The 20,361-nt window shown below is 39.3% G+C and overlaps 1 protein-coding gene across 22 annotated transcripts in view; it reads left to right on the forward strand.

Moving 5' to 3' along the window:
* Positions 1–20,361, forward strand: part of ERCC5 (ERCC excision repair 5, endonuclease) — a 117,029-nt gene that overhangs the window by 10,224 nt on the left and 86,444 nt on the right. For 21 of the 22 annotated variants that reach the window (XM_078327885.1, XM_078327924.1, XM_078327818.1 and 18 more), the window contains 10 exons: positions 1,199–1,259; positions 3,954–4,097; positions 6,820–7,027; positions 7,352–8,425; positions 11,293–11,537; positions 11,867–11,986; positions 12,221–12,434; positions 13,736–13,880; positions 17,686–17,886; positions 18,772–18,856. In XM_078327885.1, coding sequence (XP_078184011.1) covers positions 1,199–1,259; positions 3,954–4,097; positions 6,820–7,027; positions 7,352–8,425; positions 11,293–11,537; positions 11,867–11,986; positions 12,221–12,434; positions 13,736–13,880; positions 17,686–17,886; positions 18,772–18,856 — 2,497 coding nt within the window. Of the gene's footprint in view, positions 1–1,198; positions 1,260–3,953; positions 4,098–6,819; positions 7,035–7,351; positions 8,426–11,292; positions 11,538–11,866; positions 11,987–12,220; positions 12,435–13,735; positions 13,881–17,685; positions 17,887–18,771; positions 18,857–20,361 lie in introns of all 22 variants that reach the window. The other variant, XM_054247789.2, reaches the window with a different exon arrangement.

The following is a 20,361-nucleotide window of genomic DNA, read 5'->3' on the forward strand; positions in this document are numbered from 1 at the left end:
TCTGGCATTTCTGCCCAGCCTTTTTGTGGACTCCACTTCCTCTGTCCATCTCTTAATTGTTGGCAGTTTCTGTATTTGAAGTGAAGTTGGAGAACCAGAAGGTTTGGTAGTTTGCCTTTGTCCCCTGTCCTTCCCTCCACTTCTTCCTTTCCCAGGAGTTCCCAAGAAACAACTTAGGTTTTGAATCAGCTCAGTTCTCTTTGTCTCCATTGCTACCACCTTCATTTTTTCTCCAAGTTACATTATTAGCTTTTAAACTTCGTCTTTGATCTTACCCTTTTTGTAATAACTCCTCCCATCAAGCCCAATCTCTGTTTTATGTTATAGTCTGTTTAAAATCCAAATGTAACATTGTCATTTCCTTACTTGAAACACTTTCTAGCTTCTCATTTCTTTTTTTTTTTTTTTTGTTAAATGAGACAGAGTCTCTGTTGCCCAGGCTGGAGTGCAATGGAACAATCTCAGCTCACTGCAACTTCTGCCTCCCTGATTCAAGTGATTCTCCTGCCTCAGCCTCTGGAGTAGCTGGGATTATAGGTGTCTGCCACCACACCTGGCTAATTTTTTTATTTTTAGTAGAGACAAGGTTTCACCATGTTGTCCAGGCTGGTTTCAAACTCCTGACCTCAAGTGATCTGCCTGCATCAGCCTCCCAAAGTGCTGGGATTACAGGTGTGAGCCACCCACACTCAATGTAGCTTCTCATGTCTTTAGGATAAAACTTTAACTCCTTAATTATACTTACCAGTCTCATCCCTTCCTTTCTTCACGTCATCCATAGGCAAGCTTTCTTTTCCTTGTCTCCAGATGGTTTTAAAGCTTAGTTCTTTTGCCTGGAACACTTCTCCATGAACCTTCCCACTCCCTCCAACTAGACTCCTCATTTATTTGTGGCTAACTCCAGCCACTTAATAGCAGGTAATCCGGGAAAGCTTTTGTGACTCCTCTAAATTGGGGTGAGGTGACTCCCTATTGCACCTCTAGCAATGCACACTTCCCTTGTGGTGGAAATTATCAGATCCCACTGTAACTACTTACTTACACAGGTCCCCCAGCAGACCGCAAGACCAGTGGTGGCACAGATCTTGCTGTTTTATTCATCATAGTAGCCCCTTTAATGAGCAGCACCTTAAATACATTATTTTTGTAAGTAGTCATTAAAAATCATAGATACTGTAAATATATGTTTGACTTTCAGTTCAGAAGAGGAAGATGAAAAAGAATGGCAAGAAAGAATGAATCAAAAACAAGCATTACAGGTATTTAGATCATCTTTGAATTCAGAGTGTATTGTTATTTGAAATGAATGACATGAACATGAACAATGTTAATGAGGTATATGAAACTATGGAAGTTCCTGATGCAAAGTAAAGACAGAGGCCTTTTTGATTGTGTGTGCATATATATATGTGTGCATATATCTATACAAATACACACCTACACACACACGCGCGCGTATATGGAATTTGCCATTATACATATCTAGGTATTCAAATAAGCTATTTCTTTACAACCAACCAGCCAACCAGTCAAAAGTAATATGTGCTTACATAAAAAAATACAGAAAACATATCATTCATAAATAACTTTTAGTAACATTTTGATGTATTTTCGTCAATTCTTCCCTTGCCTGTGTTTGTATTTGTATAGGTATATATGTATCGAGTGTACATTTGTTGGTGTTTTGGGGTTCAGGGAAGTACTCAGCTCGCTCCCCAGTAGGCTCCAGGCTCTTGGTCCCTTGCTGTCTCAGAATGAGAGAGGGGACCACGGCATGTGCCCTAGTAAAGTGAATACCAGACCCCTTTTTCTCTTTCTCTGCCTAAATAAATCATCTCCTGCAAACACTTTACCAGGTTCCCTTGTAAAGTGTTTGCAGGAGATGATTTATTTAGGCAGAGAAAGAGAAAAAAGAGAGGAAGAGAGAAATCTTCCATGAGAGAGAGTGTGTGTGGAAGGTGACCCCAGAGGAGAAATCTGCCCGGATGAGGGAGACAGGGACTTTTAACCTGGGAGAAATTCCCACCTTTTCTAAGTTCCCTTGCTAATGAAAGGAGTTCCTTTGAACTTCTGCTGGAGTGATTGTCTTTTGAACCTTTCCTGCACCGCAAAAATTAAAACGGAAACTGTTAAATCTCCCGGATGGAGAGGCACGGGAAGGGGGCATGGTGCTGGGAAGTTCCTGCCCTTAAAACTACGCCCCCTTGTGGATTCCCTCACATGCATACGTGTATATGTGTTTACATCTGGTATGTTCTAGTTATCTGTTGCTGTGTAACTTAATGGTGTAAAACATCATTTATTATCTTCTAGGGTTCTGGGGGTCGGTGAGCTCAGCCAGGCAGTTCTCTCTTGGAGTCTCTTGTGTAGATGCAGCCAGTCTGTAACTGGGGCTGGAGTGGCTTCCAAGGCTTCCTTGCTGCCATGGGCAGTGGTTGATGCTGGCTGTCGGCCAGATCCATGCTGTGGGCGCCAGAGCACCTGATTGTGGCCTCTTCACATGGCCTGGTCTTTTTCCCAGCATGGTGTCTGTGTTCCGAGGGTGAGCATCCCAAGAGAAAGTTCTACGTGGAAGCCTTGTGGCCTTTTTCACCTAGCTTTGGAAGTTGTGCAGCCTCCTTCCCACCACATCCTGTTCCTCAAGCTAATTACTAAGACCAGCTCCTATGTAAGGGACAGAGAGTTAGACAAGAAGAATGTCCCACACATATTTTCATGAGTAACATTTTTACAAATTGAAGCTATGCTGCATATATACATTTTTCATAAACAGCTTTTTAAGTTTCTTAGTGTCTCAGATAACATTTTTTGATCCCCAAATTCACTGTTTCTTGTTTGTTCATATTGTTTTGCTATTATCAGGTAGAAGATTTTCGAGCTAAAATCTCAAGATACCTCAGGTTGCAGAAGTCCTGTGTTATTAGTGCAGCTAGTGAGAGCAATCTTAATTAAGACCTTGGGCTTCGTGGTCAGAAATATCTGCATTTCAATCCAAGCTCCATTATTCAGTAGCTGTGTGATTAGACAGATTAAATTTTCCAAGACTTTATTTATTTATTTTTTGTAAAACAAAGTTGCTATCAGTGCTGTCCTGATAGGGGTGATGGAAGCTTTAGAGAGAGAAAGCACAGGCAACATTGTGTGCAGTGACAGATCTGTCCTATGTGTTGTTGGTTGGTACATGCCCATGTAACATACAGACACGCAGGACACCAGATTGTATTAGTTTATCTTTTTTACTAATGAAGTATTTTAAAGTACTTTTGGTAATGAGTTAAAATTGAGAAAAGACATTTTCTATGTTTTTGTGAATTTCTCACTTTTAATTTTATTTTTTATTTTATGTTAAGAGCAAAATAAAACTAACTTAAGGGAATTACATATATTGCTTGAATTCCTAAGCCTCCTTCTGTCTTGGCTTCTTGCATTTCTCCCAGCCTGTCCTCAACCAGGCTCTTTGCTGTCTTTCAAGTCCCTGCTCACACATCCTCTTTTTAGTGTCTTCCTTATCTGTCAAACAAATCTTTTTTTCCTCTATCTGTTCACCTAATCACTCTCATATCAGATAAATCTGCTTTATTTTCTTACCATTATCCTGTTTCTTACACATTATTTATTTGTGTGTTGTCTGCTCTCCTCTACCCCTAAGAGCAGGGACCTTATCTGGCATCTTATCTGATCTCACAGTACCTTAGCACCTACAACAGTGCCTGGGGCCTTATAAGTACCTGCTAAGTATTTTTTCTTTTGAATGAATGAAGAGTGAATGGTTACATTCCCTAATTTGCCTACTCACTTTGTTACCTGTCACAGATTATATGCAACTGTCTTTAGCCAATTGTGGATTATGTAGAGCTATGTTTATTATATACACACAGTAAATATCCCTAATGGTGACTAGAACTAAGTGTACGAAATGTAAATTTCATGGTGCTGTGTTTTACTCTTTACAGGAAGAGTTCTTTCATAATCCTCAAGCGATAGATATTGAGTCTGAGGACTTTAGCAGCCTGCCTCCCGAAGTAAAGCATGAAATTTTGACTGATATGAAAGAGTTCACCAAGCGAAGAAGAACATTATTTGAAGCAATGCCAGAGGTGAAATACACCACAGTACATTCATGTTTAGAATTAAGAAGTTGAGCAAAACTTTTTATTAGAAAGACAAAATTGATAAGCAGTACTTACATGATATCTCAGTTAACTGTAAACTGTATTTCTATATCTCAGAGAGTCTATGAAGCATTGTATATTTATAAGCTTGATCATACAGACATTTACTCTAAGAAATCTTTCTTGACTTTTGACCCAAGACTAGGTTTTTTTCTCCTGGTCTTTGTTCTCACAGTGTAACGTCAGTTTATAGTTCTTAGCTCCAAAACATGCTTATCTTGCTCACTTCTGTATTTTCAGTGCTTAGCTCAGTATTTTTCACATGACATTAGATGCTTCCTGACTCAATTCGTGGGTTAGTTCATTAATTGTCTATAAAAACTAGTAGTAATAGGGAGTCTAAGCACAATGGAAAACTATGTCCTAAATTGAGATTCAAAGTGTATCTTCCTCTGTGCAGCCCTAGAAATGCCACTGGGTCTCCACAATTTCCCACATTCTTTCTGGACAGTGGGAATGGGGCGTCTTCACCTTGGAACATCTCGTGGCTTTGCAGGTCCAGAAAGCTAGAGTGGAGGTGGTGTGTGCGGTTGTGTCTCCTGATCATGCTGCCGTTAATACTTTAATTCATGTTACTATCGATGACTCCCTGTCTTAGTTGCCAGTGAGTGAGTTCTTTTTCTCCTGCTATTGCTACTATCTGTCATTTCTACCACAGTTCTCCTTTCACCCATTGTAGGACAGAATAGAAATTTTGCATCATTGACCTTAGTGAGTAGATGGGAGTGTTTCTTATTTTCTGCACTTTTTGAATATTGCTTAAATTGATACCAGAAATATGAAAAGGGAAGGATATATTTCTTTTTCCATCACTCCCTCAGTTTTTTCCACAAAGAATATGAAGTAGCACACACTAAGGTGCACAGAGGTGATATTCCTGGGTCTTTGGATATACAAAGGAGAGAAATAAATTGATTTTTATTTCAGGAGAAAAATGCAGCCTCAATCTGTCAGGCCTTTTATTTCTTGAGTGTGAAAGGATCTCTGTGTGTCAGTTGAGGAAATAGAATTTTGCTGGTGTAAAAAGTAGTAGGAAGAAATGGGAGAAAGAGAGACAGTCCCTAATGATTTACTGTTCTTTATTTTCTTTCTGCAACCATGAAGTGTCTAGGAGTGGTGGACTGTGGGGTGGTGTAGAGTGGCAGCTTGTTGGATTTGTAATTTTGTTAGAGATGTTCTAAGTCATCCATGTTGGGCCTTTGTATCATCTGTACATTGTACAAATGTAATATTGATAACAGTAGTGATGGTAGGTAATAATAGCAGTAGTAATAATCATAATACCATAATTCCATCTTACTCAGCATTTTGGTTTCTGCAGTTTTCAGTGACCTGTGTTAAACTGTGGTCTGAAAATATTAAATGAAAAATTTCAGAAATAATTCGTATGTTTTAACTTGCATGCCATTCTGAGTAGCGTGATGAAATCTCACACCCTCCTGCTCCATCTTGCCTGGAACAGGAATCCTTCTTTTGTCTAGCTTCTCCATAATGTAGACGCTTCCTGTCTGTTAATCACTTAGTCGCTGTCTTGGCCATCAGGTCGACTGTTGTGATATTGCAGTGCTTCTTCTCAAGTCACTCTTACTTGACTTAATAAGGGCTCGACAGTGCAAGAGTATGATGCTGGCAATTTGCATATGCCAAAGAGAAGCTGTAGAGTGCCTCCTTTAAGTGAAAAGGTGAAAGTTCTTAATAGGGAAAGAAAAAAAAATCGTATGTTGGCTGAGGTTGCTAAGACCTTCAGTAAAAATGACTTTTCTATCTATGAAATTATGAAGAGGGAAAAAGAAATTGGTGCTGGTTTTGCTGTCGCACCACAAACTGCAAAAGTCATGACCTCAGTGTGTGTTAAGTGCTCAGTTAAGATGGAAAAGCCATTAAATTTTTGGGTGGGAGACATGAACAGAAATATGCTCTGATTGATGACAATCAGGTTTGGTACTTTCTGCAGTTTCAGGCGTTCTCTGGGGGACTTGGAACATATCCCCAAGGATGAGGGGGCTGTCTACTATATTAATAGAAGCAATTATAGTAAATTGATAGGCTTTTGATCCCAGATCTACCACTGATTAGCCCTGTGACTCTAGGGAGGTTACCTAACCTATTTAAGTCCCAATTTGTTCACTTATAAAATGGAGGTGATATCTGTTTCATAGGATGATTGTGAGACTAAAATGAGGTATTTTATGTAAAAGCATTTAGAAAAATGCCCTCAATGGGAAATGCCTTAATGTTAAGTATTGCTATTGTTAACTGTGATTGCTGTGATTTATTGTGTTTTCTATGGGATAAGATTGTGCTGGGCACTTCACTTACATATTTACCTGTATTCTGGAAGATGGCTTCTTAAGCCATAATCAAATGTCACAGTGACCACTGTGCATTACATGCTCAGTAAATGTTTATTGAATAAATTATTAAATCATAAACAGTATTCATGATTTTTTTTGTCCAACTCTTTTGAAGATTTTTTTTAAAAGGAAGTTATAGTTTTTCTTGTTATTCAACTTTTATAATATAAAACTACCATCAATGAAAAAAGCCAATTGTTCTTTGTTCCCTGTTGGGGAAAGGGGTGGAAATATGGTAATGTTATCTGTATTTAATATCAAACAGTAATTTTGTTTGTTTAATTTGCCTTTAGGAGTCCAATGACTTTTCACAGTACCAACTCAAAGGCTTGCTTAAAAAAAACTATCTGAACCAGCACATAGAGCATGTCCAAAAGGAAATGAATCAGCAACATTCAGGACACATCCGAAGGCAGTATGAAGATGAAGGGGGCTTTTTGAAGGAGGTAGAGTCAAGGAGAGTGGTCTCTGAAGACACTTCCCATTACATCTTGATAAAAGGTATCAGGTACCACCATTTATATATTTACAATATTTACATTAAAAATCAAAGATAAATTTTGGCTCTGAATTCTATAAACTAGCACCCCTGGATAATATTAATGAAATTCTATTTATGTAATAACTGTACACAGCTTTTAATAGATTAATTACTATAGTGCCAGACCACTTTAAAATTAACGAATGAATTAACTCCTAGTTGCTGATTATGTGAAGATGTATGTCCTTTTTTTATGAGAACCAGTGTTCTCTCATTCATCTTACTAGAAGTATATTGTCACACTGTAAAACTGCATGGTGAGAAGTGTTTTAATTCTTCTTAAGGTATTCAAGCTAAGAAAGTTGCGGAAGTGGATTCAGAGTCTCTTCCTTCTTCCAGCAAAATGCACAGCATGTCATTTGACATGAAGTCATCTCCATGTGAAAAACTGAAGACAGAGAAAGAGCCTGATGCTACCCCGCCTTCTCCAAGAACTTTACTAGCTATGCAAGCTGCCCTGCTGGGAAGTAGCTCAGAAGAGGAGCTGGAGAGTGAAAATCGAAGGCAGTCCTGTGAACGGAATGAACCTGCTACTGCAGACGAAGGCTCCATATCACCCCGGACTCTTTCAGCTATTCAGAGAGCTCTTGATGATGACGAAGACGTAAAGGTGTATGCTGCAGATGGGGTGCAGACAGGAGGCCCAGGAGCAGAAGAACTGCGTATGTACCGCTCCACTGAGGACAGTGATGAAGGACTTAAAGTGAGAGATGGAAAAGGAATGCCCTTGACTGCAACACTCGCGTCATCTAGTGTGCACTCTACGGGGGAGCGTGCAGCCAGCACTAATGAGGGGAGAGAGCCCACAGCCACAGTTCCAAAAGAACAGATGTCACCTATTCACGTGGGGACTGCAGTCTTTCCAGGAAGTGATGAGTCTATGGTTAAGGACAGAAAAGACTGGCTGCCTCCGAAGAGCACAGTGGTTAGACATAGTGACACACTTGGGCTCCTAAATGGAAAGGAACTGACACCGGCACCTCCAACTCTTGCCAGCTCTGTGTCAAAGAATGAAACACATGCCAGTGCGCTTGAGCTACAGAAACAGCTTTGCCCATCTGAGAGTAAATATGGTTCCTCTGTTCTTTCAAGTGATGATGAAACAGAATGTGAACCACATCCTGCTTCTGAAGTCATTGGCCCTGTCAGTTTGCAAGAAACGAGTAGCAGAGTAAGTGTCCCTTCAGAGACAGTAGGCAACTTAGAAAATGTGGTGTCATTTAATGCTAAAGAACAGGAGAATTTTCTGAAAACCATTGAAGAACAGCAGACCATTGAATCTGCAGGCCAGGATTTAATTTCCGTTCCAAAGCCCGTGGAACCAGTGGAAATTGACTCAGAAGAAAGTGAATCTGATGGTATGTGTCTGTGCTTTTGTAGAAATTAGGAATTGTAGGATTTCACCTCTGTAGGAGCTGAGGGATCCTTTAGTGTAGCCCCGTTTTTACTTTTTACAGATAAGGAACAAGAGACTTGGAAAGAAAGGTGAAACGGCTTTCCCAGGGACACGCAGCTGGTAATGGAATCTTGACCCTCCCTGTGTTGCTCTGCTTTTATTATTTTTAAAGGATAGAATGCCCTAGTTTGGGATGGTAAAGTTGAATTTCCCTCTAGTTTTTAAAAAGTTTTTATTCTGAAATAATTATTAACTTTAAAAAGTTGGAACAATATTATAAAACACTGTTTCCTTCACCCAGTACCTCAGTGGCTAGCATGTTACCACATTAGCTTATCACTTCCCTTGGCCCCTCTGTGGCCTCTATATATGTATCATATGTCTCCAAATCTGTATATACATATATACCATTGATCCTCATTATTTTTAGATTTCATATTTGTGAAATTGCCTGATCACTGAAATGTATTTGTAACTTCAAAATAAGTACTCACTGCAGTGTCTTTGTGGTCATCCATGGATTTGGGGAACAGCTTGAGTTGCCACACTGTCTCCCGCTGAGGTTGAGAAGGTGACACTCTGCCTTGTTCCCGGGCTCTGAGAGAGATGACCAGAAGCCCCAGGCCAGTTGGACTAGATTTATATCCCTATTCTGGCACCTGTTAGTGTGGCAGCCTCAGGCAAGTCACCAATTTGTTTCTTGAACTTTATTTCTTGTTAATACAATAAATGGAATCTACTAAGATGGCAGTTTTTAGGATTTAGGATAATATATATGAAATATGTTCATATATATGTTATAGATGTATATGTGTATGTACATATATGTTATGTGTATATATGTATATGTGTATATACATATGTTATAGATGTATATGTGTATACACATCTATAACATACATGTAACATATAACATGTATACACGCATACACATATACATGTTATATAACAACACATAACATATGTGTTACATATAACATAATACACTTTATATGTCATACGTGCTATATACAACACATAACATGTATACATGTTATATAAATGTATATATGCATACATGTATATGTATATACATGTATGTCATATGTATGCACGTATAACATGCATGTGTATACATGCATACCATGTTATATATGTATGTGTATGTATACACATATGTTATATATGTATATGTGTGTATATGTGTATACACATATATGTTTAGGAACAGTGACTCAGTGTTGGTTAATTTAGTGTTCACAGAGACTTCATAGATGATGGCTACTTTGAATAATGAGAATCAAACCCCCCCTACACACACACACACACACACACACACACAATTTGTTCCTGGTTTCTGCTGGTTTTCTTCATTCAAAAGTTACTATTTCCCTTTTATAATTAATAAGTATTTTGTGGGAAAGGAATTTTTGGAGCTATGTAAATATGCTGTTCCCAAACAAATTTCTACACACTTGTTAGCAACCATTGATTTTAACATGAATAATTTGTTACTATATTGATTGCCAAATGATGGTTTTCTAACTCTGTCATTCCTTATATATTATTACTTGATATCCTTCTATGAGGAAGATCTTTTCCTTCTCCCCATTTATTATTGTTATTTTTAGTCAGTGTAGACTCCTGTATTCCTATTTTATGCAGTGAGTTATAATCCAATACTGTCATAATTTACTTCGTTGCTCAAATTGTCCCAGCTTTGTCCAGTGGGGGCTCCTTCTAATGGCTTGTAACAGTTTCCCATTATATTTTGAGCCTTTCCTAACTTTCTGGCCAAGCTGTTCCAAGCATATCTTGAACTTATTCTGCCCTGGTCCTAGAACCAGCCATTTCACCAGGGAGCTCTGGTTCCTTTCAGTGGGGCATGGGGTTAGACACCACAAACTATGGATGTGGGTATGCTCATGGATCCTGAGGTATAACTGTCTCAGGCCTTTTCAGCAAGAGAGCCAGGAAGTATATTTATGTATACATATATATGCACACACTTATGCAAACATACCTGTATATTTTGGTCAATCTGTATTAAAATCCATGAGTTTATACTGATATCTGCAGTTCCAACCCAGTATCATGGGGTTCAGTCTAGCCTCCTGCTTTTTTATAGTTTTCCTAACAATGAGAAACATTGCTTCCCTTATCCTCAATATATTTACATCTGCTTATTCTCCCTCAATTTGTAACCATCTCCCCCTCCCACTGGGCTTCTCCTTGGCCCTGCTCTCTTCTTGGCTCCAGCTGTGTCCTTGGTGCCAGCTCCCAGACCCTGAGAGCCCCTTCCTCTGTTCCGATTGTTTCTTTAAACCCAGCTGGACAGGCCTTGCTAGTCCTCTCTACCTGCAGGGAAGTAAGGGAACCAATAAATATATTTTAAGGAGAGGGAAGGACAGTCAGAGAGGCGAGAAGGGACGTGGAAGAGGAAGATCTATTTCTGAGTCACAGCTTTATTCTGTGCTGTGTTAATACCATAAAAACATATGAAGCAACTTCCATGATTGTATACTTTGATAATTCTCCTTTTTGAATTTTTAAAACAATGTCAGTTAACTTAGAACCTATTTATATAAAGCAAATATGCAAATCTTAAGAGAATTTCCTACTTTCAAAAACAGTGCCAGTTTACCTAATTGAAAAGGCTTGTTTTGAAGTTACAGACATTTGTGATCACATTTATTTAATAATAATGCTACTATTACATGTTTTCTGTTATAGGCAAATCTTTCCTTTTTAGGGTGTAGCATTTTTCAGGATCCTCTAGAAAGCTCTTGATTATTGCACGATAAGTTTAATGTTTTGGTTGTAGATGAAGTGACCTTTATTTTGGTACAGGAAGTTTCGTTGAAGTGAAGAGTGTGATTAGTGATGAAGAACCTCAAGCAGAATTGCATGAAACTTCCACACCTCCCTCAGAACAAGGCGAAGAGGAACTGATAGGAACTAGGGAGGAAGAAGCCCCTGCTGAGTCTGAGAGCCTCCCGAGGGATGACTCTGAGAGGGAGAACGAGGATGGTGAGCCACAGGAAGCTGAGAAAGATGCGGAAGAGTCACTCCATGAATGGCAAGATATCGATTTGGTAATACTGTAACACTGTGTTTTCACTTCTTGCTGAGGAAGCCAGGTTAAGTAGGTTTTGAGTTTTAAAGAGTTGCTGTATGACTATTTATTAGCGATTTGCAGTGCATCGTGTGGTTGCTGATGGCTTCGTTTTTGTGTAGATTACTGCCTGGGATAGACTCCATTTTCCATGTGGTTTATAGAGTCTTGCTTAGAAATCCAGCGGAGTACTTCATAAGGAGAAAGAGCTTATTGGTAATTTCAGTCAGACTGAATGCAGGCTTTTTGTAACAGATGAACTTATTTGGATTATTAATATAAATCTACAAATGAAAAAACATTTTATAGGAGGAGCTGGAAACTCTGGAGAGCAACCTCTTAGAACAACAGAATTCACTGAAAGCTCAAAAGCAGCAGCAAGAACGGATTGCTGCTACTGTCACTGGACAGATGTTTCTGGAAAGCCAGGTGGGTGCAGGCAGCTTGGGCCTCAGACCCCTGGGGGAATGCACTGCATGAAGTGGGTATACACTTCTCCCCCTGGTGCTCAGGGCCTGGTGATGCCTTTCCCTGGGGGTCACTGTGTGTCCGTAACACTGCAGAAATGAATGCATTACGTGAAGTGGTAGGCACTGCCTCACCTGGTGCTCAGGGCCTGGTGATGCCCTTCCTCGGGGTCACTGTGTATCCCTAACTCTGCAGGAACTCCTGCGCCTGTTCGGCATTCCCTACATCCAAGCTCCTATGGAAGCAGAGGCACAGTGTGCCATCCTGGACCTGACTGATCAGACCTCTGGAACCATCACTGATGACAGTGATATCTGGCTGTTTGGAGCACGGCATGTTTATAAAAACTTTTTTAATAAAAACAAGTTTGTAGAATATTACCAATACGTGGACTTTCACAATCAGTTAGGTAAGACTTCAGCGTCTTTTTGGTTACTTTCTGACACTTACTTTCAGAATTTGTCCTAGGAATTTTTTCTTTCCAAGGAACTAGTTTGATGCATTGACGGAAATCACACATTTTCATATAAGTAATCTTTGGCTTATATAGAGGAATAGGATTTTAAACAGTTGAATTAAGGAATTAAAGTCCTAGTATGTTTAGGTAGTTAATCATCTGACTTAGTTAAACTTTGACTAGTTACCTGAGATCTCCAGAGTGAACCAGATGGTGGAGAGGGGATATAGAGGGAGTCACTCCTGCGCCTGGGCCTGTATTAGGGTTTCTAGCATTGATGTTCTTCTGTTCAACCAGCAAATACATGTTTGGTGACTGCTATATGCTAGTTGCTCTTAACAAGGGGGAAGGAGCAGACAGTAAAATAGTAGGAGAAACAGATGATAAGCAGACACGTAAGTCATAATTTGACATATAAGAAAATATAGCAGTAAAGGAGAAGAGAGAGTGAGCTGCAGGCACCAGGAGTGCAGGTGCTGTTTCAGAGAGAGTTGTTGGGAAAGGCTTTACTCATGTAACTTCAGGACAGGGTTCTGCAGGATATAGGAAGCCAGCACTGCAGATAGTAGTCACTCACTTGGGACTAGTGAGTGAAACGGGCTGAGGCAGAAGCTTGTGTGGTGTGTTCTAGGGAAGCAAGGAGGCCAGTGTGAGAGGAGGGGGAAGGAAATGGCAAGGTTAATGTGAGAGAAAAAGAAGACATCGAAATCCGCTAGGGTCCGGTGGGCTGGGGGTGTGCAGGTGGATTAGATGTGGGGTGGGAGAAGAATGAAGTTGAGGAGTCTTCCAGGTACTGAGCAGCTGGTCGGGTGGACCTGCCTTCAATAAGACAAGGAAAGAGCAGAGTGGTGAAGGAGAAATGAGGCGTTCAGGTTTGAATGTGATAAATTGGAGATGCTCATTGGATACCCATTGGAGGTGTTGTGATAGTTGAATATATGTGACCATGGTTCAGAGAGACCCAGGTTAGAAAACCCAAAAACAACAGCAAGAACGGATTGCTGCTGCTGTCACCGGACAGATGTTCCTGGAAAGCCAGGTGGGTGCTTTCTAGCCTGGGTCTCTCGCAACCATGATGACTGTTTATTATTAGCTAACTTTGGGGTCAGCGTATAGTGGGTATTTAAAGCTATGAGAATGGATGCAACTTTAAAAATGTTAACAGTACATATATGCTTTATGTGATACAATGTTTGTAAATGTAGAAGAAATCTTAATAACATACAAATTAAAAAATATTGCTGCTCTTACAGGATTGGACCGGAATAAGTTAATAAATTTGGCCTATTTGCTTGGAAGTGATTATACTGAAGGAATACCAACTGTGGGTTGTGTAACCGCCATGGAAATTCTCAATGAATTTCCTGGCCATGGCCTGGAACCTCTCCTAAAATTCTCGTAAGATCTTTTATTTTTTTAATTTAGATACGTGTATAAATACCCAGATAAGCAAACAGAACTATTATTTACAGCATGAACTGTTCACAAATCATTGTTCATTGAGAAAGCAGCAGGAAGGTTGTTTTCCCTTTTCTAGAGACGATGAATTAGAGTCAGTTCTTTTCTTAGTGGTGCTGGGCTTAGTGGTAGTGGTTCAAGGGTACAGAGCCAGTCCTGTGGATTTCACAGGAACACAGAAGTTGCCCTTTCATTCAGCGACATATGATGTCACACACTGTGCAGGCCCTGGAGAGATGAATAAGGCATAGGCCATACTCCCCGGCCTCCCATGCTCTTAGAGGTGATGGAGAAACAAAGGAAATTGTACTTGTCTGAGTGTTCAGTGTCCTGAGAGAGGTCAGCCAGGAAGGGACTTGGAAATATAATGTTAGAAATGTTACATTCAGCATTCCCATCCTGTTTCTCATCATGTGAATCCCGTGACGTGTTCAGTGGTGAAGTCTTCCTCCATCCAGAACCCAGAGCTGTGCTATTCCTGGGGTACATTTTTCACTGTGAAGATTCTGAGATGGTAGAGTTATGAGTATGTCTGGGAAGGTAGTTTTTCCTTTGTCCTCGACGGCGTCTTTTTTAAAAAAATTGAAATATAGTTCATATACCACGAAGTTCACTGATTTAAAGTGTACAGTTCAGTGGTTTTTATCATATTTACAAGACTGCGGTCGCATCTTTTAACCATCACTATGTTGAGATGCTGTTTGGTAGTGGCTGATTTAATGATCCTTTCGTGTTCTCTCCAGTTACATGTTTTGTGTTTGAAAGATGCTGGGATGCTCTGGTTTGAAGAGGCATCACTGAAATGAACTGCGAAATTGTTGTAGTTATTGCAGTCTTCAGTCGTAGCACACTCACCAATGTGTTGTATTTTATTCTTTCTTCATTTCTCTTTTTCTGATTTTCTTATTGTTGAGGAAATTATGTGCTGGGAATATATATTAGGTAGATATATATCATGGTAGGTAAATAACTTGAAAACCTACCAATAACTTTATTATACAAATAAAGTTCATAATAGAAAATTATAAATATTTATTAAAAATGATTACAGTTTACAATTTGTTTATGTAATTTTTAGACGTCACACGTATATGCATGTACATTGCATATGTATATATACTCATTTGAGTGTGCGTATTATATTTTTTTACAGGAATGGGGTGATGCTATATACTTTTATTTTACTTGTAACCCACTTGGTGTTAGAACAAGGCCTATTATCAATGATGTATAGATTGATATCATTTTTAATGGCTCCAAGTAGTCCTTTTGGGTCTATCAGGACTAATTTAGTCAAATGCCTTTTTTAATTTCTATTTTAAAAAAGGTATTACAAACATTAATTTGAGCATTCTTAATTTTTGGATTCTTATCTAATGATTATTTTAGGATAAGTGAAAATGGTATTGACATTTCCATTTGGTTCTTCGTAGCTATTTAGAATGAATTTTTATGTTCATAGACAGTTTGTGTTTCTGATTTAGTGAATGACCCATTTATGCTGTTCCGCTTTTCTTTGTTCAGCAGTTTTTGCCCGTTTGTTGCCTGCTGAATTGTTTTCATATTTGAGCAGTTTCTGCCTTTGGTGTTCCAGCTCACTGATGCTAGATAGGAGCAGCCTTCGCCCTGCCTGACTCAGGACACTCGGGATGATTGCAGGGTAAAGAGCAGGAAGCATGGTGGGAAACTGGGAAGACCAGAATGTGGCCTTGCGTTCTTTTCTCTTCCCCTCTCCTGAAGGCACCCTGGCTGGTGACTCATTCTTAGAGTGGGGCTGCGTTGGGCCTGCAGGTTGAATTCTGCTGTAGTTACATTTGGTTTGGACTACACGGTGTGTTCCTCTCTTGAGCTTTAATTTTCAATTGGCTACCAACATTTACCTTTGGGGAGAGTTTACAAAAAATTATGAATTCTCTTGGGGGAAAAAGGATATGTGAAAATCCTGGGGCTGACTTTCCGGCTAGCACAGCACTGCCCCGCCAGCCCAAGGCCTTGGACTGGGCATGAATCCTTCAGTTTCATCACAGTTGCCACCATTCCCACAGCTCAGCTGGTTGACGGGCACCTTCCTCCTTTCATCTGTATGTGAAGTGCCAGGCCCTCTTGCTTGAAGGGGTAACCGTTGCTTTGGCTTGATGAGCTCACAAGTCCACTGATTTTCCTAACTCGCAGTCATGAATACAGTTTCAAAAATGAAAATCTGCAAGTAAAGTAGAGGAGAATTATCGGTATTCCCCCAGTGCACTCCTGCAAAGAGTGTTGTAAAAGTAATGAAGAAAAATGATTTTTTCCTGTTTGCATTTGGTTATTGTAATACAATGATGATCACAATTAGTCATTTCCAACGCTAGATGGCACTCCTGCGTCGGCCAGGCGGACCCTGGCCCGGGCAGCTGGTCTGAGTGGGTTCCTAATACTGTACTAGGAACCTTGTGAAGCAGGGAATGTGAGGTGCGGGCGTTTCTTCAGGTTCCATTGAGGGCATGAACTGGTGAGGATTATGTTATTGACTTTATGGCATTTATTTTTTTCCTAATTGTATAAGTGTTTCTGGTCAACTGTCACTGCATTACAAACCACCTTCATTCAGCCTTAGTGACTTCACACAGCAGTAGTTACTGCTTTTGCTCATACCTCTGAAGCTTTCCCAGGCCTCGTGGGGTGCCTTGTCTCTGTTTCCTGTGGTGTAGGACAGCTCAGCTGGGTGCAAGGAACCCTTAAGATGGCCCGCAGGGCTAAAGAGGCGGTGGCTGTCGGCTTCGGGGCCTCGCCACCTGGACGGACACTTCGTGAGCTTGGCTTCCTCACAGCATGTTGCAGCCAAGAGCAGGAGGTCCAGGAGACAGGAAGCGGCAAGGACCTCCCCTAGGCCTGGCACAGCTGGCCTCACACTGGTCAGCCATGGGCCTGCCCTGCTCAAGAGATGGCTGCATGGACCCGCTTGATCATGGGAGGAGTGTCCAAGAGCCTGTTGCTGTCTTTATCTGGCCAGTTTAGGCTTAGAATGGAAAACATTGAAAATGAATAAAATGTAAAGAAGAAAGTGAACAGCTGTGTTCTCATGTAGAACATTGCCTAGCACACAGCCAAATAATAGTTGTTCCTGTTATTTCTTTTAAATATCTGTTTACTTTTCTCAGGTATGTTTTTTCCAAAATTGGAATTTACAGTTATACTTAAGTAGAGTTATATTATCTCTGTTTATATATATATTTATCTGTTATATATATGTTTTTAAAATTTAGCATTTTTGTGGCATATTTACATGTTATTAAATATTCTTGGATCCATTATCGTATTTGATTTGAGGTAAATAATACAGATACATTACTTCCATTTTCCTGCTAAGAAACAGACCGAGAGGAGCTGTAACTTTTGTGGTACAGTGATGAGTGTGGGCTCTAGGGGAAGACTGTCCCAATTCTAGCTGTGAAACTTAGAGCCAGTTACTTCTTTTTGAGTTCAGTTTCCTTCTCTGTGAGGTGAGGGTAACGATAGGACATGGCTTGTCTGATTATTGGGCATGTGAAATATTTAACATAGTGCCAAGCACAGAGGAAGCATTCTGTAAATGTTTGACATTATTATACATTGTGGCTAATACTAAAAATAATAAAATATTCTATGTATCATAAAATTTGAGTTAGAACTTGAGTTTACATGTTCTAAGTGTAGTTGTTTATCCATAGTGCATGAACCATAATGTCTTATTGTTTTGTAAGTAATTTTTTCTTTTACTTTACAGAGAATGGTGGCATGAAGCGCAAAAAAATCCAAAGATAAGACCTAATCCTCATGACACCAAAGTGAAAAAAAAATTACGGACATTGCAACTCACTGCTGGCTTTCCTAACCCAGCTGTTGCCGAGGCGTACCTCAAACCTGTGGTGGATGACTCGCAGGCATCATATCTGTGGGGGAAACCTGATCTCGACAAAATTAGAGAATATCCTTTTACTTCTGAAAACAGAAGGAAACACTTAGTCACATTTGTCTTTGGTTTAAAACTTAGGAAACAGAAACTTAGATCATTTTTTTCTTAATATCCCATTAATCCCATATTCTTAATATCCCACTCTCTTTTCACTCCCCTCTCCTTAGTTGTTTTTGTTTGTTTGTTGTTTTAAAGACAGCATATCACTCTTAACCAGCCTGGAGTGTAGTGGTGTAATCATGGCTCACTGCAGCCGCCACTTCCTGGGCTCAAGGGCTCCTTCTGCCTCAGCCTCCCAAGTAGTGTAAGCCAGTGCATCTGGCCCCTCTCTGTAGTTTTAAAGAGGATCTTTATTGGAATAAGCATTGATAAGCATTCATAGCTACAACCACGTATTTATTACTTAAGTATTATTATACAATAAATTTTCATAATATTTATTAAATATTATTGATTCTGAAAGAAAGATGACCAGTCTTCTTCTTTTTATTACTGGTTTTCCTTTCTATGTATATTTAAGTAATCATTTGGATAGATATTTCAAAACTTGCACTAGAATTAATCCAACTACGTTTTACTTTTTTTCCTCAAAGAAATATGTGAGATGTCTGAAACTTGTTTTGATTCCAGGTAACCCTTTTTCATAGTCACAGCCTTTGATGTCCTAAAGTGAGAGCTAATTATGTTTTATTTTAGAGAATTGAAAAGAAGATAGTTCCAGATGATTATGCTGGAGTAATTTATTTTGTTATTACTTTCTTTTAGCACTCTAATCTTTATAAATATGAAAATCTTAGGACATACGGGAATGGAATGAAGAATGGGTTCTTTGGACCTTTTTATTTATCACTTGTTTAAATATCTTTCAAAATATTTGTAAGTCTTAACTGCCTGCATATTTTGTCAGCGGTATTTCGGCTGGAACAGAACGAAGACAGATGAATCTTTGTTTCCTGTATTAAAGCAGCTCAATGCCCAGCAGGTAACCATGGTGGGCTCTTCTCCTAAGTTCAGGGTGAAGACTCAGCTGTGGTTGACAGCTGTTAAGGACCAGTTAACTCCTTGATTTGAGGGCAAATAGCATACATTTTGAAATCAGGATAATTTAGATGAGAGAAGAGAAGAAAATAGAAAAAGAAAAATTGGACTTTGGCTTCCATTCCTATTATCACTCTTAGGGCTGAAGTTTGTAGTCCTTTCATATATTCATTTTTTTCTTTGAAAAAAACCAGTCTAATAATTGATTTCACACTAAGGTGTTTCTGATTAAATATATTACTCCTTTGGCATTACTTTCGTTTTTTAACAAAAGGAAGTGTTCAGTCCAAAGCAATTCTGATTTATGTTTTTATAAGTATTAATGTCTGTAAATTCTGTAAGTGAATCTTGAAAGGTAGAAGTGCAGTCATGATCGTCTATCAGTAGGAGAGGTGTTTGCGGCGCAGGAGCCCTTTTGTATGACCTCAGCTCCCCTCGGTATCTACTTCTTGCTTTATCTATGAGTATGTTCTGACTCACACAAAATAAGCTTTTGCCCACGCTAGAAACAACCCACAAAACATACATACAAATAAACCACTTAGCAGAAATGAGAGTGTAGCTTTTGAGATAATATATTTAAATTAAATCAGTTTTCATTACGCTTGGTTAATTTTGAAAAACATGAACAAAACTGAGACAACATTTCTACGAGTTTCTCTGTTTTTTTGGACGACTATTTACTGGAAACATTTTAAACCAACTAAAAAGAAAAGCTGTTTGGCTTAGTGTCTGGTTACTTCTTAATTTCAGATAAATTTTGTTGTATAAAGGGTAAAAGGTTTATCTCCCTTTTCATTATAAAAACTACTGTTCTTATTTTTTCAAAATTAGAAAATGGAGGAAATAAATTAAAACTACTCATTATTTACCTTCTTTAATACAGATGTTAACATTTAGCTTAAAAAGTTTTCCTACATTTGTTTGTGACCATACTAAATGTAATTTAAAATATCTCATCCTCCCCCAACTTATTATTAGCATATTTTCTTCTGTGTACTGCATAGTTTTCTTAATTCCACATGACTAGATTACATTTTATGAAAGACATTTGAATAATTAGTTCACTTGTTGGACCTTTAATTTTCAAGTTTTTATAAATAATGCTGTGATGAACAGTAGGCATATAGGTTTACCCATATGTAGCTATTTTTTTTTTTGAGACGGAGTTTCGCTCTTGTTACCCAGGCTGGAGTGCAATGGCGCGATCTCGGCTCACCGCAACCTCCGCCTCCTGGGTTCAGTCAATTCTCCTGCCTCCGCCTCCTGAGTAGCTGGGATTACAGGCACGCGCCACCATGCCCAGCTAATTTTTTTGTGTGTTTTTAGTAGAGACGGGATTTCACCTTGTTGACCAGGATGGTCTTGATCTCTTGACCTCGCGATCCACCCACCTCGCACCCAGCCGTAGCTATTTTTAAAGAGTAGCTTCTTAAAAGTGGTTGTGCT

This window comes from Callithrix jacchus, chromosome 1 (assembly GCF_049354715.1).
Source record: "Callithrix jacchus isolate 240 chromosome 1, calJac240_pri, whole genome shotgun sequence".
Classification (NCBI taxonomy): Eukaryota; Metazoa; Chordata; class Mammalia; order Primates; family Cebidae; genus Callithrix; species Callithrix jacchus.